At 53.0% G+C, this 25134-nt stretch overlaps 2 protein-coding genes across 2 annotated transcripts; both read left to right on the forward strand.

Annotated features, from left to right (window-relative positions):
- The first annotated feature begins 17632 nt into the window (after nucleotides 1-17632).
- LOC138487244 (uncharacterized) lies at nucleotides 17633-19471 on the forward strand. Its single transcript, XM_069613877.1, has one exon. It carries the CDS (start codon nucleotides 17633-17635, stop codon nucleotides 19469-19471), a length of 1839 nt encoding a protein of 612 aa, XP_069469978.1.
- Nucleotides 19472-23167: 3696 nt separating this feature from the next.
- On the forward strand, nucleotides 23168-24850 carry LOC138487245 (uncharacterized). The gene has a single exon (XM_069613878.1). It carries the CDS (start codon nucleotides 23168-23170, stop codon nucleotides 24848-24850), a length of 1683 nt encoding a protein of 560 aa, XP_069469979.1.
- Nucleotides 24851-25134: the final 284 nt, after the last annotated feature.

Below are 25134 nucleotides of genomic sequence, written 5' to 3' on the forward strand. Positions count from 1 at the left end.
CCCTATTTGTTCTGCACGGACGGGGATGCTGGATAGGGATATCAGTAAGAATACGTCTGATAAAGGACGGAAAGTGGGCAGACCTCAGGCAGACGGGACAATGTGCGGAGTGACGCTAAAGAGACCCCTGGATCATGGACAGTTTCCAATAGCGATGCCTTACCACATTTACCCCATGTGAATCCCAAACCCGATACAGTAAAAGAAATCATAAAGATAGCAACTAGTGAAGCATCGGGTAGCAAATCAAATCTTTATCTCCCCCCGAGTTGAACCGAGGTACCCCGAGCCCATTGAAGGACTACTTGCCTACCAGCAACTAAACCGAGAGGGGGCATTACCCCCAGACAGTGATAGGGCTCGAGGAGCCAAACCTATGACTGACACTGCGATCTGGGGGAGGGGGATACTCGAGTATGTGGCCCCATTAGTATGATTACGGGAAGTAGGGTGTTGTGTCCGATTAGACCCGGAAACTCTGTGAAGTTGGAGGAGATGCAGCCCACAGATAGAAGGCCTTTTTTAACAGAACATTGCTCCTCCAACTTTGGGCAACTACAGCATGGCTATCTGCAACCTCTTCCACAGACATGGCTCAATTGGCATTACCCACATGGGAAGCCTTACTAATTGGGTTTTGATTAGTTTTGTCTCTTTGTCTATTGTGTCATTGCTGTCCTTTGGCCTGAAATTAACATTTTGGGAGAAACTACCCTCTCCCCCAGGTGCATTGAGACTTCCAGGGAGGCTATATACACTGCAGGGAAAGTTACACATCAAGAACGCAGGGCAGTAAATACATTTGGCAGCACTATCTTGACCTATGCTTCCCCAGTATGCCCCCTCGCAGGTTTCGAGGCAGTATAGTGGGCTATTCTGCCCCACAAAGAGGTAATTCAGGAGGAAAGCCAGATAGGGTCGCACTGACCTCTGAAGATTGCTAGCTGGTACACTAGCCGGTTCAGTCATGTACTGGCTGAAGAGAGGTCTGGTAAGATTTAGGCAGAATATGATATATTCATGTTACAGGAAACCTGGTTAGACTGTGCCCTGTTTGTGGATGGTTATTATGTGTATCAAGACTTCAGAATCAAGGGAACTAGGGGCCGGCCTTTCGGGGACTTGCTCTTGGAGTGACCACAATATCTGCTCTCGTAGAGTGTCAAATGTGCTGGCAGTTGAACTGTTGTCGGACTCCTGTGGTAGTAAGGGGAAGAAGCTCCGTATGAATGCATATGCCCCACCAGGTTTGGGCACTATGGGAATGCTTTTAGAGCAGTTCGAAGAGGTCTTTGCCGAAGCCAGCAGAGCCGTGGGGACTATTATGTGCTGCTGGGAGGAGGCCTTAACTCTAAATGCAATGATGAAATAGTGTATGCCCCTTGCAAAAATGTGCTTGGGCAGTGTACTGTGCTCCAAGACAGGGGCAACGGAAAGGTTAAGAGATGGATCGAGATTCTAAGATCCTGGGATTTGACCAGGTTGAATGGCCGGACTAAAGGTGATATCCCGGGGAGGTATGCGTGGAAGGGGAATCATGGTCCATCCACGCTAGACTATTACTTTGGGAATAATCAGTGTCTTATGGCTGCTATTGAATTCAGGGTCATCCACAGTGATCGCAGCGACCACGATATTCTGGCCATCAACCGCAACCTTAATATCTCAGCTCACTCTGCGAAGTCGAAGGTAGGGACAGGGATAAGGACTCAACATCGGCACATCCTTATTCACTAGGCCTCCGGAGGGCCGTAAAATGGGTGAGCACTTTAGTGAACTCCCAGAGGAAGTAGTTGGAAGATTGGCCCCGGTGGGTCCGAATGAAATCGAGGCATGGATAAAGGATATATAGGAGAAGACTGGCTCTTTTTCCAGGTCCCCCAGCTATAGTTGCGCTAAAACTATCCACAAGTTCGATAACGCTATTAGAGATGCAGAACGTGTGATGCCCAGTGAACTCAGGCTGATTCGCCATTCCCAGACCCCTATGAAGGAGAGGTCCCTTATGGTGAAACTGATGATTAAAATGGACTATAAATGCTGGCTGAGAACCTGGATACGGTCCACACTTAATAAGCAATGGCAACACATGGTTATGCTGCTGTCTGAGGACAAGTCCAAGAATATGTTAGCAGAGCTATTTATGGCAGAACCAGCATTAGAACTAAGACATGAAACCCTATAAAAGAATGTAGTTGGATCGAATATATCAGGGAGGGAGGCAGGGGTGCAAGTAGAGGCTGGCCGCCCTGGTTTTCTGCTAAAGAGGTGGTGCCTAGAAATGGAGGCAGACAATATCAAAAAGGTAATACAGAGTCTTAACGATTCGAGGGCACCTGGGCCACATGGGCTGGCCAATATGGTTTTAAAGCAAAATCCTGGCATGTGGGAACCAATCCTTGAGTCTCTGTTTGACAAGGTCTGTAGAGCTCAAACTATCCCCACTTCCTGGCAGCAGTCGGTCCTTGTGTCAGTGTACAAGAAAGGGGATTGGTTAGTCCCAGACAATTACCGACTGCTGTCTCTTTTGGATGTCACTGGGAAAATAAATTCCACATTTAGGCTGAGGGCCCTTCAGAGTTGGGCTTCAAGCACTAACCTAATGCATTTTACGTAAACAGTGTTTCAGCCCGGATGTAGTACGGTACACAATCTGAGGGTCTTAGACGCCCTTTGTCTGGGAGCCTCCGCTTCTGACGAGGCTACAATTTAAGTTATTTATGTGGATTTCTGGGCAGCTTTCGACATTGGTAACCGGGCGAAGCTGTAACCCAAAATGAAAAACGGGGGTGTCCTGAATGGCTTTTGAATATACTGAGGGATTTGCACTTCAACACCCAAGCTCATGTCCGATTAGATGATCAGGTTACCATGACACAACTGGTTCAGGTACAAAACGGAGTTAAGCCGGGGTGCCCTTTGGCCCCATTCCTGTATAATTTATGTATGACAGATCTACCGAAGTGCTTTAAGGGGGAGTTGGATGCTTCCCAAGGATCGGTAACTGCCCTTTTCCGTTCATGTTATATGCAGATGACCTGGTCATGTTCAATCACACCCTCTCTGCTGCTCGTGTCATGTTTGAAACCCTAGCAAGGTTCGCTACGGATAATGATTTAACAATTAACATGGGAAAGACTAAGATAACAAGATAATGACCATTGCGCCTAGAAGAATTGAGCATATGTGCTTAGACACCAGTTTGTGTACATTTGACTATGTGGGCTCATATCCCTTCCTGGGCCTTGAAGTTAGCGCCAATAGAGTCTATAAGGAAATCAAAGGAGCCAAGAGTTTAAAGGCCGTGCAATTGACTGCATTAATAAGAACATATTCGCTAAAACAGCGGCCTATACTCTCGATGGTATTATTGCACTCTATGCACAGTGCTCCTGCCCAATGGTTTTTGTAATTTTGTAATGATTAGAGGCGCTTTGTATGGGCAATTACAAGTGGTTAGATGGCCTTGAGGGCTATTTTTGGAAACGGTTATTAAAACTGAGTTCCTCTACCCCGATGGGGTAACTACGATTAGGACCTGGGTTGGTTTCCCTGAAAGGACAATTGATGTTGAGGCAGAGTTTACTCCACATCAGGCTCAATTCTCTCCCACGATATAAATGAATAGCCACTCTCAGCGGGCGGAAGGCTGTCTCTGTAGAAAGAGTGAAACTGAATATTGCAACCTAATGGCCAGGTTGTATGAGTGGATAGAATGGCGTCCTGATTTTAAGCGAGGGATGAGTGTCCATTTATTGAACCCTCTGTTCAAAAATAAAACAAGGCAGTGGGATTGGACTAGCAATTCTGTACATTTCCCTAACCTTACTAACTATAAATACGTAGCAAATGTGACCCATACTTACCTACAAACCCAAAGATACCAGAAGCAATGCCCGTCCCATGCAGTCTTTCCTCTTGAAATTACGAACAAACCAATTGCCTTTGTTGATCATCCTTGGTGCCAGGCATACGATTCTGGAAGTGGACAGGATATCTCATATTTGTAAGGTGCTAGGGGCATTAGAAACCCCTCGGCACATCCTTACAAAGCTGGGCTATGCATATATGACGATTCTGGGGAGCTCCGTGCATGAGTGTGAAGCGATAAAAGGTGATGACTTCTGGAATTATTGCATGAACTCAGAATCTGAAGGAGTCAAGTTTGCTCTATTTCGCCTGTGGTATGTGGTGGTTAAATGCCTTGACAAAGTAGACAGTGAAAGGTCCTCCAATGAAGACCTAGACCGGGCGTCCTAAATGAGATACTTAAGTACCAATGGGCAGGTGGTTACCTTGCCTATTTGGGCCAATTGACGAAGAGTGGTTACTGCACTTTGATGCCCTGTATTAGATCACTATTTATGTACTTATTGAGAGTCCCTTAGGTGGGATCCTCGCTGTTCTTATTGCATATCTCAACGATTTAACTGTTTTAATTAGGTGGTACCCAAGAGGTTGGTTCCCATTCTCGTCAACGGACTTAAGGTATGTACTGTAACATGGGCACACTTAGGTCAGGTAATTATGGACAAAGTACCCTAGAGTAAAGATGCCTGGCGCGAAATGGGAAAGTTCTTGGAATTTATGAAAGTGTAAAGGTGTAACTGTATAAATGTGCCCTAGATCCGGTAGTATTCTATGACCTGATCTCTGGGTTCGTATTTGCGTCTGTATCTGTATTTGAATTGGGATTTGTCTATTGGATTTGTCTTGGATTTGGATTTGATTTGATTTTAATTTCACACTGTATTATTTGTTTGTGGTTTAATATGTTTTGTTTGTAAACGTTCTCTGAACTATACACAAATAAATAAAACATAAAGTCACCATTGGCTGCAGAAGCCTGCACAGAAGAAAAAGTACTTTGTGTATTTAAGCTGAACTGAGCACTGTGAAGTCCTGCTTGCATCTGATTGCATCCCCACACAACGGGTAAATGAGCATTGACTGGCAAAAGGGGACGCAACTCAGGAAATATCCATCACTTTCATATAATACTAAGGTCCCTCCAGAGCACCGGCCAACTATCAGCATTGGTCAAAGGGCAGGGTGCATTCTGGGAAATCATTGAAATATTTCAGCTGACACCCTTAGCTTCCCCTTACTCATCTTTCTTCCGGCACATTAAGGTCTGGATCCGCTTGGCAGGAACATAGTACTCCCCTTCACAGACAGGACTAGGCTCTGCCAGGCTGTCACTGTGGTGATGTGGTGCAGTATAAAAGCATATTAAAATAACATAGTGTACCTGAAAGAGGCCTTATGCTCACTCAACGAGTTCCCCGAAGCCAGCCATGTATAAGGGCCTACCCTACATTACATGACTAGTCCCAAATAAAGATGTAACACTACTGAGTGGAACAAGAGAAATAAACCCTGTGTAAGTGCTTTTGTGAAATGGCTCAAATAAAATAAATGGAGGGCATCGGTAAAGAGGGTCAAACCCAGCACCCTTGGCTGCTCGCTAGGCCCTATGCAAGGGTTCTTACATTTAATCCTTCAATGCTCTAAATGTGATGCCCCCAATGTGTCTACCAGCCTGGGAATGGTGCTTCTGCGCCTGTTGCAGGTTGTGGACCACCTGTTGTAGGCAGGTCAATAATGTTCAGGGGCTCAGACGCCCGTTGAATGTGAAGGAGAGGCCTAGTGGTGAAAGGATGGCCAATGCCCCACACGGTGGCACCAGCCATGTATTAGGGATCATTTGGTGCCACGAAGGGGGTGACATGTCTCATTGAAATGGACGTTCCTGCGTAATTGAAAACAGTGCTAGGGTAAAATATCACTCTCTTGCGGAATAGGCAGTGTGGGCTTAGCTGAAAACAGAACACTTAATGCCCATGCAAGTATATCATTTAATTACGGACCATCTGATTGGCTACGAGCCACAATACAATGTAGGAAACTGGATAAAAGACTTCCCTTCAGCGTGATATTGTTGTTTCATATTCTGGCAAGAGGCCCACCGCGCGGTGATCCAAGAACAAGACTACAGCAGCTAATGCAACATTGCAAGTGGGTGCCCTGACGGCAAGCGGCCCACTTTCCATTGGTATCCCTTAGTGCACTTTGCGTAACCACAGCAAGCCTGTTCTACAGACACACATACACTGCCCACATGCACGGTTTCCAGGTTTGAAAATGGGGAAAGCTACCTCTAGTGTTAATTCACTGTACCCATGTACGTCTCCTTCTATTCAGAGATATTGGTGGGAGGGGGGGTAGAAACGTACTGCCAAGAGTTGCATCGTGCTTGTGTCCTGCCTCCCACACATGCCACTTGGAGTCTCCCATCTTGTTTGTATCCAGTGCCTCTTGGGGGATGTGGGGCCAGACAGAAATAGAGCAACACAATCCAGACAGCAAACAGGGGTAATGCAAGCAAGAGCACATGCTGGCTTGAAGTACTTTTGTATACATTTTAATATTGTGAAATTGTGAAGCTCTATAAACTGGTTGTTTAATGTCAGAATACTTCTTAAAGAAGTTATATATTTTATTTCTCCAACAAACAAACAAACATGCATTGCTTGATGAGGGCGGACGCAAGGGGGGAGTGAGAGAGGGAGGAAGGAGAACAGAGTGGGGGGAGGGAAGGAAGGCAGATGGGAATAAGCAACGAAGGAGTAGAGAAGTGTGCAATTGTTGGCTGGTGAGTACTCCGGCGAGTAGGGAGAGGCTGAGGGACACGCTGAGTGGCCAGCCTGGAAAGAGAGGGAGGTGATGGCGCAGTGGACAAGTATTGAATACGGACAGTGCCAGAAAAGGAAAATACAAATTAGCTCCACCCTTCGTGCTGAGAGGTGAAAGTGGGGCAAAGGGAGGAGGTTATGTGGGTGAGGCTGCGAATTGGAACCCCAACACAGATCAAGAAGCACCCTATCCCTTTAAGGAAACCAATCCTGTCAATTTCCATAAAAGCCAAGAGCATTTGAGAACATGCCCCTGGTTCAGCAAGGCACCCTTCTGAGCAAGTAACACAAATTGAGGTCTCCTCTTTTCAGTTCTCATCAAACTTACTTTGGGCCTCGTAACGGAATAGCGCTTCCGCAAGGCAAAAGTTTCCGCAGCGCTCCATCTTGTTCTGGCCCTTTTTCTTCCATGGATGCGAGGGGTAAGAGCTCACTCCAGGAGGAGAAAAGTGTGGAAAAATGAGAACCAACGTGTGGTAGAGTGTGGTGCCTAGTGCAGGGTGACCAGGGAGTGGCACAAGAGAGATGGCAGGAAATGTAGGGGAAGAAGGAAGAAAATCTCCCCCCTTCCCTGGCACTTAACTGTTCCAGAATTCTCCAAGGATTAGGAGGTTTTTTCCTTTAATTTCCATTGCTGGGCTATGAAGCAACTTCGTTCTCAGCTGGCACAGTGAAGGGTTGAACGGCAGAGACAGTAGCGGATGGTACAAGAGCAAACGTGGGAGGGAAAGTGGGGAGAAGACATCAGTGGAAGAGTGGAAGGGGACAATGAAGTGAGTGTGGAGTGAGTCGGTGGCCATGAGTAAGATAGAGAGGGGCTAAACAAGAGAGAGCAGTGAGCAGAGGGGAGGCTGGTCATCCGCGGGAACACGGTCTACTGTTGGACGAGAAATGGGGTATCGCCCTAAAGGTGAACGAGGAGAGAGGTAGACAGTTAATACATAGGTACTATCTTCACCACATACAGAAATGACAATATGTTTTCCCTTCAACATCTTGGAGCGATGCCGTGCGTGTCTTCCGGAAGCTGTTAGATGAACGTTTATTTTTAATTAGTCCACCTTGGTAGTGTTTTATAATCTTCCGAAACCCCCCACACTGAACGGCTTTCACCATAGTCCATGATCCTCGAGAAGGAATGTCTCTATTTTATCATTTCCCCTAAAATCAAACATGTGGCAAGTGTGTGTCACGTGGAGGAGTGCACCACAACAGGAAACATACACTATCACCAAAAGGCAAGGATTGTGAGGGATGCTCATGGCCCGTAACCTTGACAATTCAGACACTCCTTGCTCTCTTAACTTGCGATAGATTGGAAGAGCTATTCACAGGTTGATGGAGGAGAAGTGGTGAGGGGAATCAGAGATGGACACAGACTTTAAAGGAGACCGGCCTCCTCAAAGCCTCAGTTCCCCGCCGGATCTGGTCTGCTCGCAGTTTCACTGAGAAGGAGATGAGGTGGACGTCAAGCCTGGTCTCCGACCCATCTGCATCCACACACAGCTTTGGCAGCTAGTAGCCAGGGCCAAGAGGAGACACAGAGCAATAGGAATGATTGTGTTTGGGTTACAGAAGTACTTTTATGATCAGATCTGTTTCAACGTTTCTTTATGTAAATACATGTTGGCCAAGAGATTTTTGATCAGATTTTGGACTGTAGGGTGATATCAGTTAATTCAGTGCACATGCTTCATTCCTAATAAAATGTTGAAGCCCTTTAAATATTTCTGTTAGTAGATTTAAAACATTTATTTGTTGACATTAATTTAAACCTCATCATTTAGGAAACCAGACACTTGGATAATTATAATGGTGACCGTACTTAACATCATACCAACCTTTATTTTCCTGATGTCCCCCCAATGACTGCGAATTAATAAGTGCTTTGGTAATGCAAGAGGTAATCAGTGACGGGGTTCATAGCGCAGTACCCACAAATTTGAAGAAGACCTAATGTCCTCACAGTTTCCAGAGGTCACCCAACTGTGGAAGTACTGGGACTCCGTGCTAAATAATCTCGAGAATATTTTGCCACCATTGCATGCTCAGCCCACTGGGGCACCTGATGCTCTCTGGTGCTTCCTTTGTGCTCCGGGCAGCACATTTAGTTTTGTCTGATTTTCTGCCATTGGATGTACTAAAGTTTTCGACAGCCGCGTGGCAATTCCAATATGGCCACCACCATTTCTCTCAAGCCCTAACCTCCTCTCTGGGTTCCCAGGGCCAACCAAGCATTGTGTGATTGGGCAGCCTTTCCTTCTTGTTCACCAACCCAGGAGCCGGCAGGCTTATCCGGCCCTCTCCTCAAGGCCCTATCTTAAGGTCCAGGGACTACCCTGTTTGGCCCTGACCAGAGCTGGAAGGAGCCCGAAAACCTGCTTTCCAATACTCCATTAAGCATCACGGTTCACTAGACCTGGACTTCAAACCTCCCTAGGTAACTCTGACTATTTGACTGTTGCCTTCATCCTCGCCCTACTTGCCTATCTGCAAATATCTCTGCCCCATTTCAAATATGCAGCGTACTGTTTCTCTTGCTGCTTTTTCTTAATTCCCTATTTCCAAATAAAAAAGGAAATTCCTATGTTTGTTTTACACCCATGTACCCTCCACTTAGTACTGCATTTGTGTGCTTCTGGTCATTTGAATGTTGGTGTGTTTTACACTCGTGTACCCTCCATTTTGTACTGCATTTGTGTGCTTTCTTGTCAATTCGAATTTAGGTGTGTTTTTCATCTATGCATCCTTCTTGTCTCCCTTGGCTGCTAGGTCGCCTGGTGACTTTGCCTGTGCATTGTGCATCCTCTCAAACTGTCCCTCTTTTCCTCCACCCCTCTGGCACTCTCCATCTCCCCCATGTATTCTAACTGGTACTCTATCACCTATCCCTCCTCTCTAACGATGTCTGGAGAAAAAAGCTTTAAAAAGATCTCGGCCTCTAATCCTGGCCTACCTATTGATGACACCTACATCAGTGCTATTTCCAGACAGACTATCAATGATATCCTCGTCTCAGTCCCCTCTCCAGACCTATGGACCCCCCATCTTACCTCCCCCATGTACCCTTTTTTTTCTTCACCCATTACTGGCGGCACTAGATGGGAAGTACTTCTCATCCTCTAAGTCTCTAAGTGCATCATTAATGTCTATCACAATGACAATGCTGTGATCAAGGGTCCTCAACTCAATCTTCTTCTCTTCGACCAGCGCCTGCTGGCCCTCATCATTTTCCTATGTTCTCCTGCTACTCCTCCTTCCTCTCTCTCTCTCTGCACCTCCTTCTTCACCACTGACTGGTGTACCACCTCAATGTGCCCCTCTTTGGAAAACCTTCAAAGGTGGTGACTGGCTTCACTTAGCTACATGAACGCTAGATTTGCTGTCAACTATTCTTCTGACATCTAGCTCCTTCTTGAAGACTTTGATCTCAACGTCCTTGCTCTCAACGAGGCGTGGTTCAAGCCAGCTCTGTCACTGCTTTTGACTCCCTCCTCCCTGACGGCTACAAGATCATCTCCAAGCCTGGGCCCAACTGAACTGGTGGTGGTGTAGCCCTGATCTTCCCTGAGTGTGTCCCTACCTCTCTCATACCCACCCAGCCCTACTCCTCCTTAGAGAGTCTTGTCTGCAAGCTTGGTGTCTCTCCAACTCTCTCTCTGTCACTGGTGCCAATATCTATAGGCCCCTAGCCCTGTGTCTGTCTTCCTCTCGGAATGGGCTGACTTCACCTGCTCTCTTCTGACCTCTACCTCTAAACTCCTCCGTGTTGCAGACTTCAACATCCACCTTGACTACTCTGTTTCTGCCTCTTCTCTCTTCTGTGATCTCTGTACCTCTATCCCACACTATTCTCCCCTCTGGCCCTTCCCACTCTACCGGACACACTCTTGATTCCTTCATCTGTGCTGATCTCCCACTCTCCGACCATCTCACTACTCGCTCTCCTTGTCTGATCACTTTCTCCTCTCTTCTCATCTAGGACCTTTCGGCCCCCTGACCGAGCCTCCATCAGCACTTCCAGACTCCTTCTCGGTCATCTGACCAATAAAACGAGTGTCTGCTGCTGCGTTTGCCTCCACCTTCAACCCATCCTCTGTCCCCGCCTCCTGATTCTCTCACTGACTCTGTCCTTGCCAAACTTCATCTTTCTATCACCAAAACTCTTGAAATTCTTGCCCCTGTCACGAGGGTCTGTCTGAAACCTATCTCCAAATGTAACAGTTGGTACAACTCTGATCTACCCACTTTGAAACGCAAGTGCATAGTTGCCGAATGGAAGTGGCAGACCTCGGGTTCATCCTCTGACAAACTGGCCTGTTGCCTACTCCAAAAGCAATACCGCCTCTCTATCCGCTCCAAGAAAAGGGTTCACATCCAGGCTTGTATCTCTGGAGCTTCTAACAACATGGCTGAACTCTTCAAAATCTGCAAGAAACTAGCCAATCCATCTGCAGTCTCCACCTTGTCTCTTCCTTCTCACGCCCTCTGCACTACACTGGACACCCATTTCACCTCTAAAACTCAGGATAATCTTGCCTCTTCTCTTCTACCCCTCCTCTATTCCTCCCCCTGTCTCCCCCACCTCCTTTGGCTTATCTTTCAACCCCTTCCACTGCCTCCTCCTTCTCACCTACCACAACAGATGAGATCTCTAGGGTAGTCTGCTCTATGAAGGTATCATCCCAACAGGTGTCTCCTTGCTCTTCCAGAACCCATAAGGACCACATCTCCTCCCTAGCTTCAGCTCTTGCTGACTTCCGCAGCCACTGCTTAGCATCTGGCTCTTTCCCTTCTTTTCTCAAGCACTCCCTTGCACACCCCCTCTTAAAAAAGCCTTCAGCAGGCCTCTCATGCCCGACCAACTACCGCCCTATCTTTACTACACCCTTACTTGGGAAACGGGAAACTTCTAGAGAAGTTTGTCTTCCCTGAACTGACCCAACACACTGAGCTCATTGGTTGTTTACATGACCATCAATTTGGATCCAGAGCATCCAGAGGCACAGAAACTACTCTCCTGGACACCCGTGGAGAACTGCTCACTAACTCTACTGCTGTTCTCATTCTCCTTGTCCTACCTTGCGCCTTTGAAATGATCAACCATTCTATCCTCATAAAGCGGCTCTAAAATACTCTTGGCCTCAGACCGGGCACTGGATTGGTTGACCTCATTCCTCAATGACTGCCTTTCCCAGGTGCTCCTGCGCTCTTTCTCCTCCTCGACCACTCTCTCTACATGTGGTGTTCCTGAGGGCTTTCTCCTCTCGCCTTGGCTTTTCAACATCTACCCTGCACCTCTTGCTCACCTGATCTCTGCCTTCTCTCCTCATTTCCAGTGTTACGCAGATGCCACACAACTTGTCTTCAAGCTTCCCCTCTTCCTCCTCCCCTTCATCCTCTATCATCCCTGGCTGCTTGTCTGCCGTTCAATCTTGGTGCACCTCCAATGATCTCTGTCTTAATGCCAGTAAGAACGAGATCCTTCCTGTCGGGACACCTGCTCCCCGTTTCCCTCCTGCACTCTGGCCGTCCTCTATGGGAACACCTCCCTCTCCTTCCACTGAGGCTAGAAACCTTGGGTTCATCTTCGACTCCTCCCTCTCAATACTCCTCACATCCTGGACCTTGCTAAGAAGGCCCACTTTCAACTTCACCTCCTAAGGGGCAGTCTACCTTTCCTCACCTTCCCCCAGAAGCTCAATGTCTCTAGTGCGCTGGTCCCCTCCAGGCTAAACTACTGTAAGAGCCTCTTCCTCAACCTGCCTCTTTCTTCACTCTGTCATCTTTAACTAATCCAGAATATGGCTTCAGGAGTTATTCTTAGCCTCGAGTCCTGGAACTGTATCACTCCAGCTCTAAAACCTCTCCACTGGCTCCTGGTTGCTGTAAAGATCACATTCAAGACCCTCTGCATCACCCGCAAGGCTGTCTAGGGCCTGGGACCCTGCTAACTGCAACTATCTCTCACTAAATAGTACCCTTCCAGATCCCTTCCCTCTTCTAGATCCAACTCTCTGCTGATCAAACGCTTCTCCACGCAGAGAGCTGGGGGCAGATCTCTCTCCTTAGGTGGCTTCCTCCTATGGAAGAGCCTCACCCTCTCTCTCTGTCTTGAACTGGACCACATCAAGTTCCACAAACAACTCAGTACCTTTCTCTTCTCCTCCTTCTTCCTTCTCCCCCTCCCATGCTAACCATTCTCTCTGTCGCTGAGATTGGCGGTCTGGTCCCTCAAGAGTCCAACAGGGTCCTTGCCTCTCTTCCCAATTACCCCCAGCAGCTTCCCTGCACTGCCATCTGTGCCCAGACCCACCTATATGGTGTTTTGCCTCTGCGTTGCACTTCCCTGTTGGGTGGTAGAACTCCCTCTTCGCCTGGATCTTCGCCCATGCCCTTTCCTGTTGCCCCCAAATGGGAACCTCTGGCACTACCTCCCCTACGGGACCTTAATAGCACTTACTCCACCCAAGCTCACCCCTTTTTTTTCTTCCACGTTCCTTCACTGAACTTGCACCCTCTGAATGTCACAAGGCCTAATAGGAAAGCTGTCCATGTCTATTTATTAATTGTCCATTTCACTGTTTATTGGCTCCCTTGTCCCCTTCCCTTCTGCCTTGTGGCACTTTGAAACACTGTCTTGTTGTAGAAGTCCCTTATAAATATCCAATAAGTAAATATATAAATGAATACACTCTGGCAGTTATGCGATTTAAACCCCAGCTTTGTAAAAAGGTTCTGCTGATGGGTGCCAAAAATGTCAACAAGGCACTGCTATAAAGACCAGAAGACCTTAACAATCGGTCAACAAGTCCGAGAGATGCTGCTTCAGACTCTGCAAGTCTTGAACTTTAATAAGTTCCTCTTCCAGAAAGGTAACCTACGCTCCAGAAGTACTTGCCCTGACCCCTATGGGAGGGGCAGGGGGGTGGGGGGCGTGGGAGGGGTGGAAACGCACAGTTCTCATTCAGGTAACATTCTGCACCCGAAAGAATAAAGATTCCGGAGGGGCCCTTTCTCAGATGGCATCAGTGAGAACAGGAGTGGGGCCTCCTGCCACAAAAACTTTGCCCAATCCCTGATAGGAGCCGCATCTTCAAGGATGGCCTTTACACACTGGGGAGCGGCTCAACTACTCAACTCTTCAACACACAGCAGCCCGAGCACCGCCAAAGGGAATCGCATTGTATCCTTTCCCAAGATCTGCTCCCGGGGTCCCACGAGTAATTCCCGCCTCTCCCCAGCCTCAAAGCGCCCGGGACCGGCTCATTCCCCGGTACCCACTCCGCGCGCCCCGCTCCCACCCTGCGCGTCCCGCTCCCACCCTGCGCCGGCTAATGGGGCGCTGGGATTCTGCGTTATTCAGCAGGATCCGAGCTTTCCACTCACACCTCCGTAATTGCTGCAAGATGCTAGAAGGAATACTGGCGTGGGAGCCCACAAAGGTCACGAGGCAGCGAATTGAATTAAGGGAGATATAAATTGGTTTTTATCAGGGGGTGGGGAGTGGGAGGGAGCAGAGAAGTAGAGCGTTGACAATATAGTCTGCACCACACTCAACGGATAAATGCTCGGCCAACATGTCCTGGCTCTTGGAAGAAGGATGCTTCCGGGAGAAGGTGTGAGGAATTCGCTCCTGCCAGAAGCCTGCCATCTTTAAAAGGCGCTGTCCGTCAGCTTCTGCACACTCCATGGGTGCAGTGAGCACCAGAGTGGCTGGGGGGGTGGAGGCTTCTGCAGTGAACTCAAGAGTGCTCGGGAGGAGTGGAGGCTTCTGCAGTGAACTCCAGAGTGGCTGGGGGGATGGCGGCTTCTGCAGTGAACTCCAGAGTGGCTGGGGTATGGAGGCTTCTGCAGGGCTGGAGTGGCCTACTGGGTACTCTGGAGATTTCCCGGTGGGCCTCTGCACCCTGGGCCTCTTTTGTATTTAATTTTCACATTCTCTCCTAGGAAAAGGGTTGGGCTTGCTTAAAATGTGTAATATGGGGCCACTTTGAAAATTATTTCCAGGGCCCCTTTTGGTTCCCAGTCCACCCCTGGGCTTCTGCAATGAACTCCACAATGACACGAGGGAATGAAAGCTTCTACAGTGAGTTCCAGTGTGGTGGGAGGCAGTGGAGGCTTCTGCAATGAACCCAAGAGTGACTTGAGGGAATGGAGGTTTCTGCAGTGGAATCCAGAGTGGTTGGAGGTAGTGGAAGCTTCTACAGTTATAGCCAGAGTGGCTGGAGGGAATTGAGGCTTCTGAATTGAACTCCAGAGCGGCTGGGTGGAATGGAGACTTCTTCAATGAACCCAGAGTGCCCGGAGGGAGTGGAGGCTTCTGCAGTGAGCTCCAGAGTGGCCGGAGGGAGTGGAGGTTTCTGCAGTGAGCTCCAGAGTGGCCAGAGGGAGTGCAAGCTTCTATAGTTAGATCCAGAGTCGCTGGACGGAGTGGAGGCTTCTGCAATGATCTCCAGAGGGACTGGAGGGAATGGAGGTTTCTGCAGTGACCTCAGGAGTGGTCGGAGGGAATGGAGGCTTCTGCAGTGAACTCCAGAATGGCATTGGGGGAACTGAGGCTTCTCCAGTGAGCTCCACAGTGCCCAGAGGGAGTTGAGGCTTCTGCAATGAACTCCAGAGTAACTGTAGGGAATGGAGGTTTATGCAGTGAACTCCAGAGGGACTGGGGGGAATGGAGGATTCTGCATCACACTTCAAAGTTACTGGAGATAATGGAGGTTTCTGCAGTGAGCTCCAGAGTGGCTGGAGTGAGTGGAAGCTTCTACAGTGAGCTCTCCAGGGTGGCCAGGGGCAGTGGGGGCTTCTGCAATTAACTGCAGAGCAACTGGAGGGAATGGAGGCCTCTGCATGGACCCCCAGAGTGGCCAGAGGGAATGGAGGATTCTGTGGGGAACTCTAGAGTGGCCGGACGCGATGGAGGTTTCTGCAGTGAACTCCAGATTGGTCTGAGGGAATGGAGGTTTCTGCAGTGAATTCCAGAGCGACTGGAGGGGATGGAGGCTTCTGCAGTGAACTCCAGAGTGGTCTGAGGGAATGGAGGTTTCTGCAGTGAATTCCAGATTGACAGGAGGGAATTGAGGCTTTTGCACTGAGCTCCAGAGTGGCAAGAGGGAGGGGGAGTTTCTGAAATGAACTCCAGAAAGTCCAGAGGGAATGGAGGATGTTGGGCATCACATTAACAAACACAAAGTTCTGGCCAGAAAAAAAGCTGTGGTCTTTGTCTTTATGCATCTGTTTACAGCTTATGCTTGTGTCCATCCAATCACTGTGAAATTCTTTAACAACAATAAATAGTATTTAAGTGATTAGAAGAGGGAGGACTACAGAAACTAGCACTACAGAAACTTGCATGATAGTCTGCTCTGCCAGTGTCTAATAGTCGTAATGTGCTCTATAAATCTTTTAAAGTGCCACGAAATGGCCTGTCATCCCTGCAGCCCTGCTCCATCCCTGCCACATCCTCTGCCTGATAGCCACCTTGCCATCACTTCCACACCCATCTTGCCACCCTTCCCTCCACATCCAATCCGTGCCAGCCAGCTTCCGACCACACGAATTCCCTGCAAGCCACCTTCCTGCTGCTTCCACCACCTGCCACCCACCTTCCTGCCGCTTCCACCCCCTGCCAGCAACCTTCCTGCCGCTTCCACTACCTGCCAGCAACCTTCCTGCTGCTTCCACTACCTGTCAGCCACCTTCCTGCCGCTTCCACACCCTGCCAGCCACCTTCCTGCTGCTTCCACCAACTGCCAGGCACCTACAACCACCTTCCTGCCGCTTCCACCCCCTGCCAGCCACCTTCCTGCCACTTCCACCCCCTGCCAGCCACCTTCCTGCCGCTTCCACTACCTGCCAGCCACCTTACTGCCGCTTCCACCCCCTGACAGACACCTTCCTGGCGCTTCCACTACCTGCCAGCCACCTTCCTGCCGCTTCCACCCCCTGCCAGCCACCTTCCTGCCGCTTCCACTACCCTCCAGCCACCTTCCTGCTGCTTCCACTACCTGCCAGCGACGTTCCTGCCGCTTTCACTACCTGCAAGCCACCTTCCTGCTGCTTCCACTCCATGCAGGCCACCTTCCTGGCGCTTCCGCTACCTGCCAGCCACCTTCCTGGTGCTTCCACCCCATGCAAGGCACCTTCCTGCCGCTTTCACTACCTGCCAGCCACGTTCCTGGCGCTTCCACTACCTGCCAGCCACCTTCCTGCTGCGTCCACACCCTACCAGCCACCTTCCTGCAGCTTCCACTACCTGCCAGCCACATTCCTGGCGCTTTCACTACCTACTAGCCACCTTTCTGCTGCTTCCACTACCTGCCAGCCACCTTCCTGGCGCTTCCACTACCTGCCAGCAACCTTCCTGCTGTTTCCACTCCATGCAGGCCACCTTCCTGCTGCTTCCACTCCATGCAGGCCACCTTCCTGCCGCTTCCACTACTTGCCAGCCACCTTCCTGCCACTTCCACTCCATACAGGACACCTTCCTGGCGCTTCCACTACCTGCTAGCCACCTTACTGCCGCTTCCACCCCCTGCCAGCCACCTTCCTGCCGGTTCCACCCCCAGCCAGCCACCTTCCTGCGGCTTCCACTCCATGCAGGCCACCTTCCTGCCAATTCCACTACCTGCCAGCCACCTTCCTGCCGCTTCCACTACCTGCCAGCCACCTTCCTGCTGCTCCCACTCCATGCAGGCCACCGTCCTGCCGATTCCACTACCTGCCAGCAACCCTCCTGCTGCTTCCACTACCTGCCAGCCACCGTCCTGCTGCTTCCACTACCTGCCTGCCACCTTCCTGCTGCTTCCACTCCATGCAGGCCACCTTCCTGGTGCTTCCACTACCTGCTAGCCACCCTCCTGCCGCTTCCACTACCTGCAGTCCACCTTCCTGCCGCTTCCACTACCTGCCAGCCACCTTCCTGCTGCTTCCACTCCATGCAGGCCACCTTCCTGCCAATTACACTACCTGCCAGCCACCTTCCTGCCAATTACACTACCTGCCAGCCACCTTTCTGCCGCATCCACTACCTGCCAGCCACCTTCCTGCTGCTTCCACTACCTTCCAGCCACCTTCCTGCCGCTTCCACTCCATGCAGGCCACCTTTCTGGTGCTTCCACTTCCTGCCAGCCACCTTCCTGCTGCTTACACTACCTGCCAGCCACCTTCCTGCTGCTTCCACTCCATGCAGGCCACCTTCCTGCCACTTCCACTACCTGCCAGCCACCTTCCTGCCAATTCCACTACCTGCTAGCCACCTTCCTGCCGCTTCCACTACCTGCCAGCCACCTTCCTGCAGCTTCCACTACCTGCCTGCCACCTTCCTGCTGCTTCCACCCCCGGCCAGCCACCTTCCTGCCGCTTCCACTACCTGCCAGCCACCTTCCTGCTGCTTCCACTCCATGCAGCCACCTTCCTGGTGCTTCCACCACCTGCCAGCCACCTTCCTGCCGCTTCCACCCGCTGCCAGCCACCTTCCTGCCGCTTCCACTCGCTGCAGCCACATTCCTGCTGCTTCCACTCCATGCAGGCCACCTTCCTGGAGCTTCCACTACCTGCCAGCCACCTTCCTGCTGCTACCACCACATTCCGGCCACATTCCTGGTGCTTCACTACCTGCCAGCCACCTTCCTGCCGCTTCCACCCCCTTCCAGCCACCTTCATGCCGCTTCCACTCCATGCAGGCCACCTTCCTGCCACTTCCACTACCTGCCAGCCACCTTCCTGCCAATTCCACTACCTGCTCGCCACCTTCCTGCCACTTCCACTACCTGCCAGCCACCTTCCTGCTGCTTCCACTACCTGCCTGCCACCTTCCTGATGTTTCCACCCCCGGCCTGCCACCTTCCTGCCGCTTCCACTACCTGCCAGCCGCCTTCCTGCTGCTTCCACTCCATGCAGCCACCTTCCTGGTGCTTCCACTACCCACCAGCCACCTTCCTGCCACTTCCACCCCATGCCAGCCACCTTCCTGCCGCTTCCACTACCTGCCAGCCACCTTCCTGCCGCTTCCACCCCCTTCCAGCCACCTTCCTGGCACTTCCACTCCATGCAGGCTACCTTGCTGCCGCTTCCACTACCTGCCAGCCACCTTCCTGCCGCTTCCACTACCTGCCAGCCACCTTCCTGCCGCTTCCACTACCTGCCAGCCACCTTCCTGCTGCTTCCACTCCATGCAGGCCACCTTCTTGCGGCTCCCACTACCTGCCAGCCACCTTCCTGCCACTTCCACTACCTGCCAGCCACCTTCCTGCTGCTTCCACTCAATGCAGGCCACCTTCCTTGTACTTCCACTACCTGTCAGCCACCTTCCCGTCGCTTCCACTACCTGCCAGCCACCTTCCTGCTGCTTCCACTCCATGCAAGCCACCTTCCTGCCGCTTCCACTACCTATTATCCACCTTCCTGCCGCTTCCACTACCTGCCAGCCACCTTTCTGCTGCTTCCACCCCCAGCCAGCCACCTTCCTGCCGCTTCCACTAACTGCCAGCCACCTTCCTGCTGCCACCTTCCTGGCGCTTCCACTACCTGCCAGACACCTTCCTGTCGCTTCCAATACCTGCCTGCCACCTTCCTGGTGCTTCCACTCCATGCAGGCCACCGTCCTGGCGCTTCCACTACCTGCCAGTCACCTTCCTGCCACTTCCACTACCTGCCAGCCACCTTCCTGCCGCTTCCACTACATGTTAGCCACCTTCCTGCCGCTTCCACTACCTGCCAGCCAGCTTCCTGCTGCTTCCACCCCCGGCCAGCCACCTTCCTGCCACTTCCACTAACTGCCAGCCACCTTCCTGCTGCTTCCACTCCATGCAGGCAACCTTCCTGCTGCTTCCACTACCTGCCAGCCACCTTCCTGCCGCTTCCAATACCTGCCAGCCACCTTCCTGCCGCTTCCACTACCTGCCAGCCACCTTCCTGCTGCTTCCACTCCATGCAGGCCACCTTCTTGCGGCTCCCACTACCTGCCAGCCACCTTCCTGCCGCTTCCACTACCTGCCAGCCACCTTCCTGCTGCTTCCACTCAATGCAGGACACCTTCCTTGTGCTTCCACTACCTGTCAGCTACCTTCCTGCCGCTTCCACTAACTGCCAGCCACCTTCCTGCCGCTTCCAATACCTGTTAGCCACCTTCCTGCCGCTTCCACTACCTGCCAGCCACCTTCCTGCTGCTTCCACTCCATGCAGGCAACCTTCCTGCCACTTCCACTGCCTGCCAGCCACCTTCCTGCCGCTTCCACTACCTGCCAGCCACCTTCCTGCCACTTCCACCCCCTTCCTGCCACCTTCCTGCCGCTTCCACTCCCTGCAGACACCTTCCTTCAGCTTCCAATCCATGCAGGCCACCTTCCTGGCACTTCCACTACCTGCCAGACACCTTCCTGCCGCTTCCACTACCTGCCTGCCACCTTCCTGGTCCTTCCACTCCATGCAGGCCACCGTCCTGGCGCTTCCACTACCTGCCAGCCACCTTCCTGCCACTTCCACTACCTGCCAGCCACCTTCCTGCCGCTTCCACTACCTGCCAGACACCTTCCTGCTGCTTCCACCCCCGGCCAGCCGCCTTCCTGCCGCTTCCACTAACTGCCAGCCACCTTCCTGCTGCTTCCACTCCATGCAGCCACCTTCTTGCGGCTCCCACTACCTGCCAGCCACCTTCCTGCCACTTCCACTACCTGCCAGCCACCTTCCTGCTGCTTCCACTCAATGCAGGCCACCTTCCTTGTACTTCCACTACCTGTCAGCCACCTTCCCGTCGCTTCCACTACCTGCCAGCCACCTTCCTGCTGCTTCCACTCCATGCAAGCCACCTTCCTGCCGCTTCCACTACTTATTATCCACCTTCCTGCCGCTTCCACTACCTGCCAGCCACCTTTCTGCTGCTTCCACCCCCAGCCAGCCACCTTCCTGCCGCTTCCACTAACTGCCAGCCACCTTCCTGCTGCCATCTTCCTGGCGCTTCCACTACCTGCCAGACACCTTCCTGTCGCTTCCAATACCTGCCTGCCACCTTCCTGGTGCTTCCACTCCATGCAGGCCACCGTCCTGGCGCTTCCACTACCTGCCAGTCACCTTCCTGCCACTTCCACTACCTGCTAGCCACCTTCCTGCCGCTTCCACTACGTGTTAGCCACCTTCCTGCTGCTTCCACCCCCGGCCAGCCACCTTCCTGCCACTTCCACTAACTGCCAGCCACCTTCCTGCTGCTTCCACTCCATGCAGGCAACCTTCCTGCTGCTTCCACTACCTGCCAGCCACCTTCCTGCCGCTTCCAATACCTGCCAGCCACCTTCCTGCCGCTTCCACTACCTGCCAGCCACCTTCTTGCTGCTTCCACTCCATGCAGGCCACCTTCTTGCGGCTCCCACTACCTGCCAGCCACCTTCCTGCCGCTTCCAGTACCTGCCAGCCACCTTCCTTGTGCTTCCGCTACCTGTCAGCCACCTTCCTGCCGCTTCCACTAACTGCCAGCCACCTTCCTGCCGCTTCCAATACCTGTTAGCCACCTTCCTGCCCCTTCCACTACCTGCCAGCCACCTTCCTGCTGCTTCCACTCCATGCAGGCAACCTTCCTGCCACTTCCACTACCTGCCAGCCACCTTCCTGCCACTTCCACCCCCTTCCTGCCACCTTCCTGCCGCTTCCACTCCCTGCAGACACCTTCCTTCAGCTTCCAATCCATGCAGGCCACCTTCCTGGCACTTCCACTACCTGCCAGACACCTTCCTGCCGCTTCCACTACCTGCCTGCCACCTTCCTGGTCCTTCCACTCCATGCAGGCCACCGTCCTGGCGCTTCCACTACCTGCCAGCCACCTTCCTGCCACTTCCACTACCTGCCAGCCACCTTCCTGCCGCTTCCACTACCTGCCAGCCACCTTCCTGCTGCTTCCACCCCCGGCCAGCCACCTTCCTGCCGCTTCCACTAACTGCCAGCCACCTTCCTGCTGCTTCGACTTCATGCAGGCAACCTTCCTGCCGCTTCCACTACCTGCCAGCCACCTTCCTGCCACTTCCAATACCTGACAGCCACCTTCCTGCCGCTTCCACCACCTTCCAGCCACCTTCCTGCTGCTTCCACTACCTGCCAGCCACCTTTCTGCTGCTTCCACTCAATGCAGGCCACCTTCCTTGTTCTTCCACTACCTGTCAGCCACCTTCCTGCCGCTTCTACTACCTGCCAGCCACCTTTCTGCTGCTTCCACTCAATGCAGGCCACCTTCCTTGTGCTTCCAGTACCTGTCAGCCACCTTCCTGCGGCTTCCACTAACTGCCAGCCACCTTCCTGCCGCTTCCAATACCTGTTAGCCAAATTCCTGCCGCTTCCACTACCTGCCAGCCAACTTCCTGCTGCTTCCACCCCCGGCCAGCCACCTTCCTGCCGCTTCCACTAACTGCCAGCCACCTTCCTGCTGCTTCCACTCCATGCAGGCAACCTTCCTGCCACTTCCACTGCCTGCCAGCCACCTTCCTGCCGCTTCCACTACCTGCCAGCCACCTTCCTGCCACTTCCACCCCCTTCCAGCCACCTTCCTGCCGCTTCCACTCCATGCAGCCACCTTCCTGCAGCTTCCACTCGATGCAGGCCACCTTCCTGCCGCTTCCACTACCTGCCTGCCACCTTCCTGGCGCTTCCACTCCATGCAGGCCACTGTCCTGGCGCTTCCACTACCTGCCAGCCACCTTCCTGCCGCTTCCACTGCCTGCCAGCCACCTTCCTGCTGCTTCCATTCCATGCAGGCCACCTTCCTGCCGCTTCCACTGCCTGCCAGCCACCTTCCTGCTGCTTCCACTCCGTGCAGGCCACCGTCCTGGCGCTTCCACTACCTGCCAGCCACCTTCCTGCCGCTTCCACTACCTTGCAGCCACCTTCCTGATACTTCCACTACCTGCCAGCCACCTTCCTGATGCTTCCACTCCATGCAGGCCCCCTTCCTGCTGCTTCCACTCCCTGCAGCCACCTTCCTGCCACTTCCACTCCCTGTAGCCACCTTCCTGCAGCTTCCACTCGATGCAGGCCACCTTCCTGCCGCTTCCACTACCTGCCTGACACCTTCCTGGCGCTTCCACTCCATGCAGGCCACCGTCCTGGCGCTTCCACTACCTGCCAGCCACCTTCCTGCCGCTTCCACTGCCTGCCAGCCACCTTCCTGCTGCTTCCATTCCATGCAGGCCACCTTCCTGCCGCTTCCACTGCCTGCCAGCCACCTTCCTGCTGCTTCCACTCCATGCAGGCCACCATCCTGGCGCTTCCACTACCTGCCAGCCACCTTCCTGCCGCTTCCACTACCTTGCAGCCACCTTCCTGATACTTCCACTACCTGCCAGCCACCTTCCTGATGCTTCCACTCCATGCAGGCCCCCTTCCTGCTGCTTCCACTTCCTGCAGCCACCTTCCTGCTGCTTCCACTCCATGCAGGCCACCTTCCTGCCAATTCTGCTACCTGCCAGCCACCTTCCTGATGCTTCCACTCCATGCAGGCCAACTTTTTGCTGCTTCCACTCAATGCAGGCCTCCTTCCTGCCGCTTCCACTCCATGCAGCCACCTTCCTGCTGCTTCCACTCCATGCAGGCCACCTTCCTGGTGCTTTCACTACCTGCCAGCAACCTTCCTGCCGCTTCCACCTCCTGCCAGCCACCTTCCTGCCGCTTCCACTACCTGCCAGCCACCCTACTGCCGCTTCCACTTCCTGCCAGCCACCTTCCTGCCGCTTCCACACCATGCAGGCCAACTTCCTGGCACTTCCACTGCCTGCCAGCCACCTTCCTGCCTCTTCCACTACCTGCCAGCCACTTTCCTGCTGCTTCCACTCCATGCAGGCCACCTTCCTGGTGCTTCCTCCACCTGCCAGCCACCTTCCTGCCGCTTCCACTACCTGCCAGCCACCTTCCTGCTGCTTCCACTCCATGCAGGCCACCTTCCTGCCAGCCACCTCCCTGCTGCTTCCACTCCATGCCGGCCACCTTCCTGCTGCTTCCACCTCATGCAGTCCACCTTCCTGGTGCTTCCACTACCTGCCAGCCACCTTCCTGCCGCTTCCACTACCTGCCAGCCACATTCCTGCCACTTCCACTACCTGCCAGCCACCTTCCTGCCGCTTCCACTACCTGCCAGCCACCTTCCTGCTGTTTCCACAACCTGCCAGCCACCTTCCTGCTGCTCCCACTCCATGCAGGCCACCTTCCTGCCACTTCCACTACCTGTCACCTTCCTGCTTCTTCCACCCCCTTCCAGCTACCTTCCTGGCACTTCCACTCCATGCAGGCCACCTTGCTGCCGCTTCCACTACCTGCCAGCCACCTTCCTGCCGCTTCCACTACCTGCCAGCCACCTTCCTGCCGCTTGCACTACCTGCCAGCCACCTTCCTTCTGCTTCCACTCCATGCAGGCCACCTTCTTGCGGCTCCCACTACCTGCCAGCCACCTTCCTGCCACTTCCACTACCTGCCAGCCACCTTCCTGCTGCTTCCACTCAATGCAGGCCACCTTCCTTGTACTTCCACTACCTGTCAGCCACCTTCCCGCCGCTTCCACTACCTGCCAGCCACCTTCCTGCTGCTTCCACTCCATGCAAGCCACCTTCCTGCCGCTTCCACTACCTGTTATCCACCTTTCTGCCGCTTCCACTACCTGCCAGCCACCTTTCTGCTGCTTCCACCCCCAGCCAGCCACCTTCCTGCCGCTTCCACTAACTGCCAGCCACCTTCCTGCTGCTTGCACTCCATGCAGGAAACCTTCCTGCCACTTCCACTGCCTGCCAGCCACCTTCCTGCCGCTTCCACTACCTGCCAGCCACCTTCCTGCCACTTCCACCCCCTTCCAGCCACCTTCCTGCCGCTTCCACTCCCTGCAGCCACCTTCCTTCAGCTTCCACTCCATGCAGGCCACCTTCCTGGCGCTTCCACTACCTGCCAGACACCTTCCTGCCGCTTCCACTACCTGCCTGCCACCTTCCTGGTGCTTCCACTCCATGCAGGCCACCGTCCTGGCGCTTCCACTACCTGCCAGCCACCTTCCTGCCACTTCCACTACCTTCCAGCCACCTTCCTGCCGCTTCCACTACGTGTTAGCCACCTTCCTGCCGCTTCCACTACCTGCCAGCCATCTTCCTGCTGCTTCCACCCCCGGCCAGCCACCTTCCTGCCACTTACACTAACTGCCAGGCACCTTCCTGCTGCTTCCACTCCATGCAGGCAACCTTCCTGCTGCTTCCACTACCTGCCAGCCACCTTCCTGCCGCTTCCAATACCTGCCAGCCACCTTCCTGCCGCTTCCACTACCTGCCAGCCACCTTCCTGCTGCTTCCACTCCATGCAGGCCACCTTCTTGCGGCTCCCACTACCTGCCAGCCACCTTCCTGCCGCTTCCACTACCTGCCAGCCACTTTCCTGCTGCTTCCACTCAATGCAGGACACCTTCCTTGTGCTTCCACTACCTGTC

Source organism: Ambystoma mexicanum, chromosome 9 (assembly GCF_040938575.1).
Source record: "Ambystoma mexicanum isolate Mex_15411 chromosome 9, UKY_AmexF1_1, whole genome shotgun sequence".
NCBI classification, from domain to species: Eukaryota; Metazoa; Chordata; class Amphibia; order Caudata; family Ambystomatidae; genus Ambystoma; species Ambystoma mexicanum.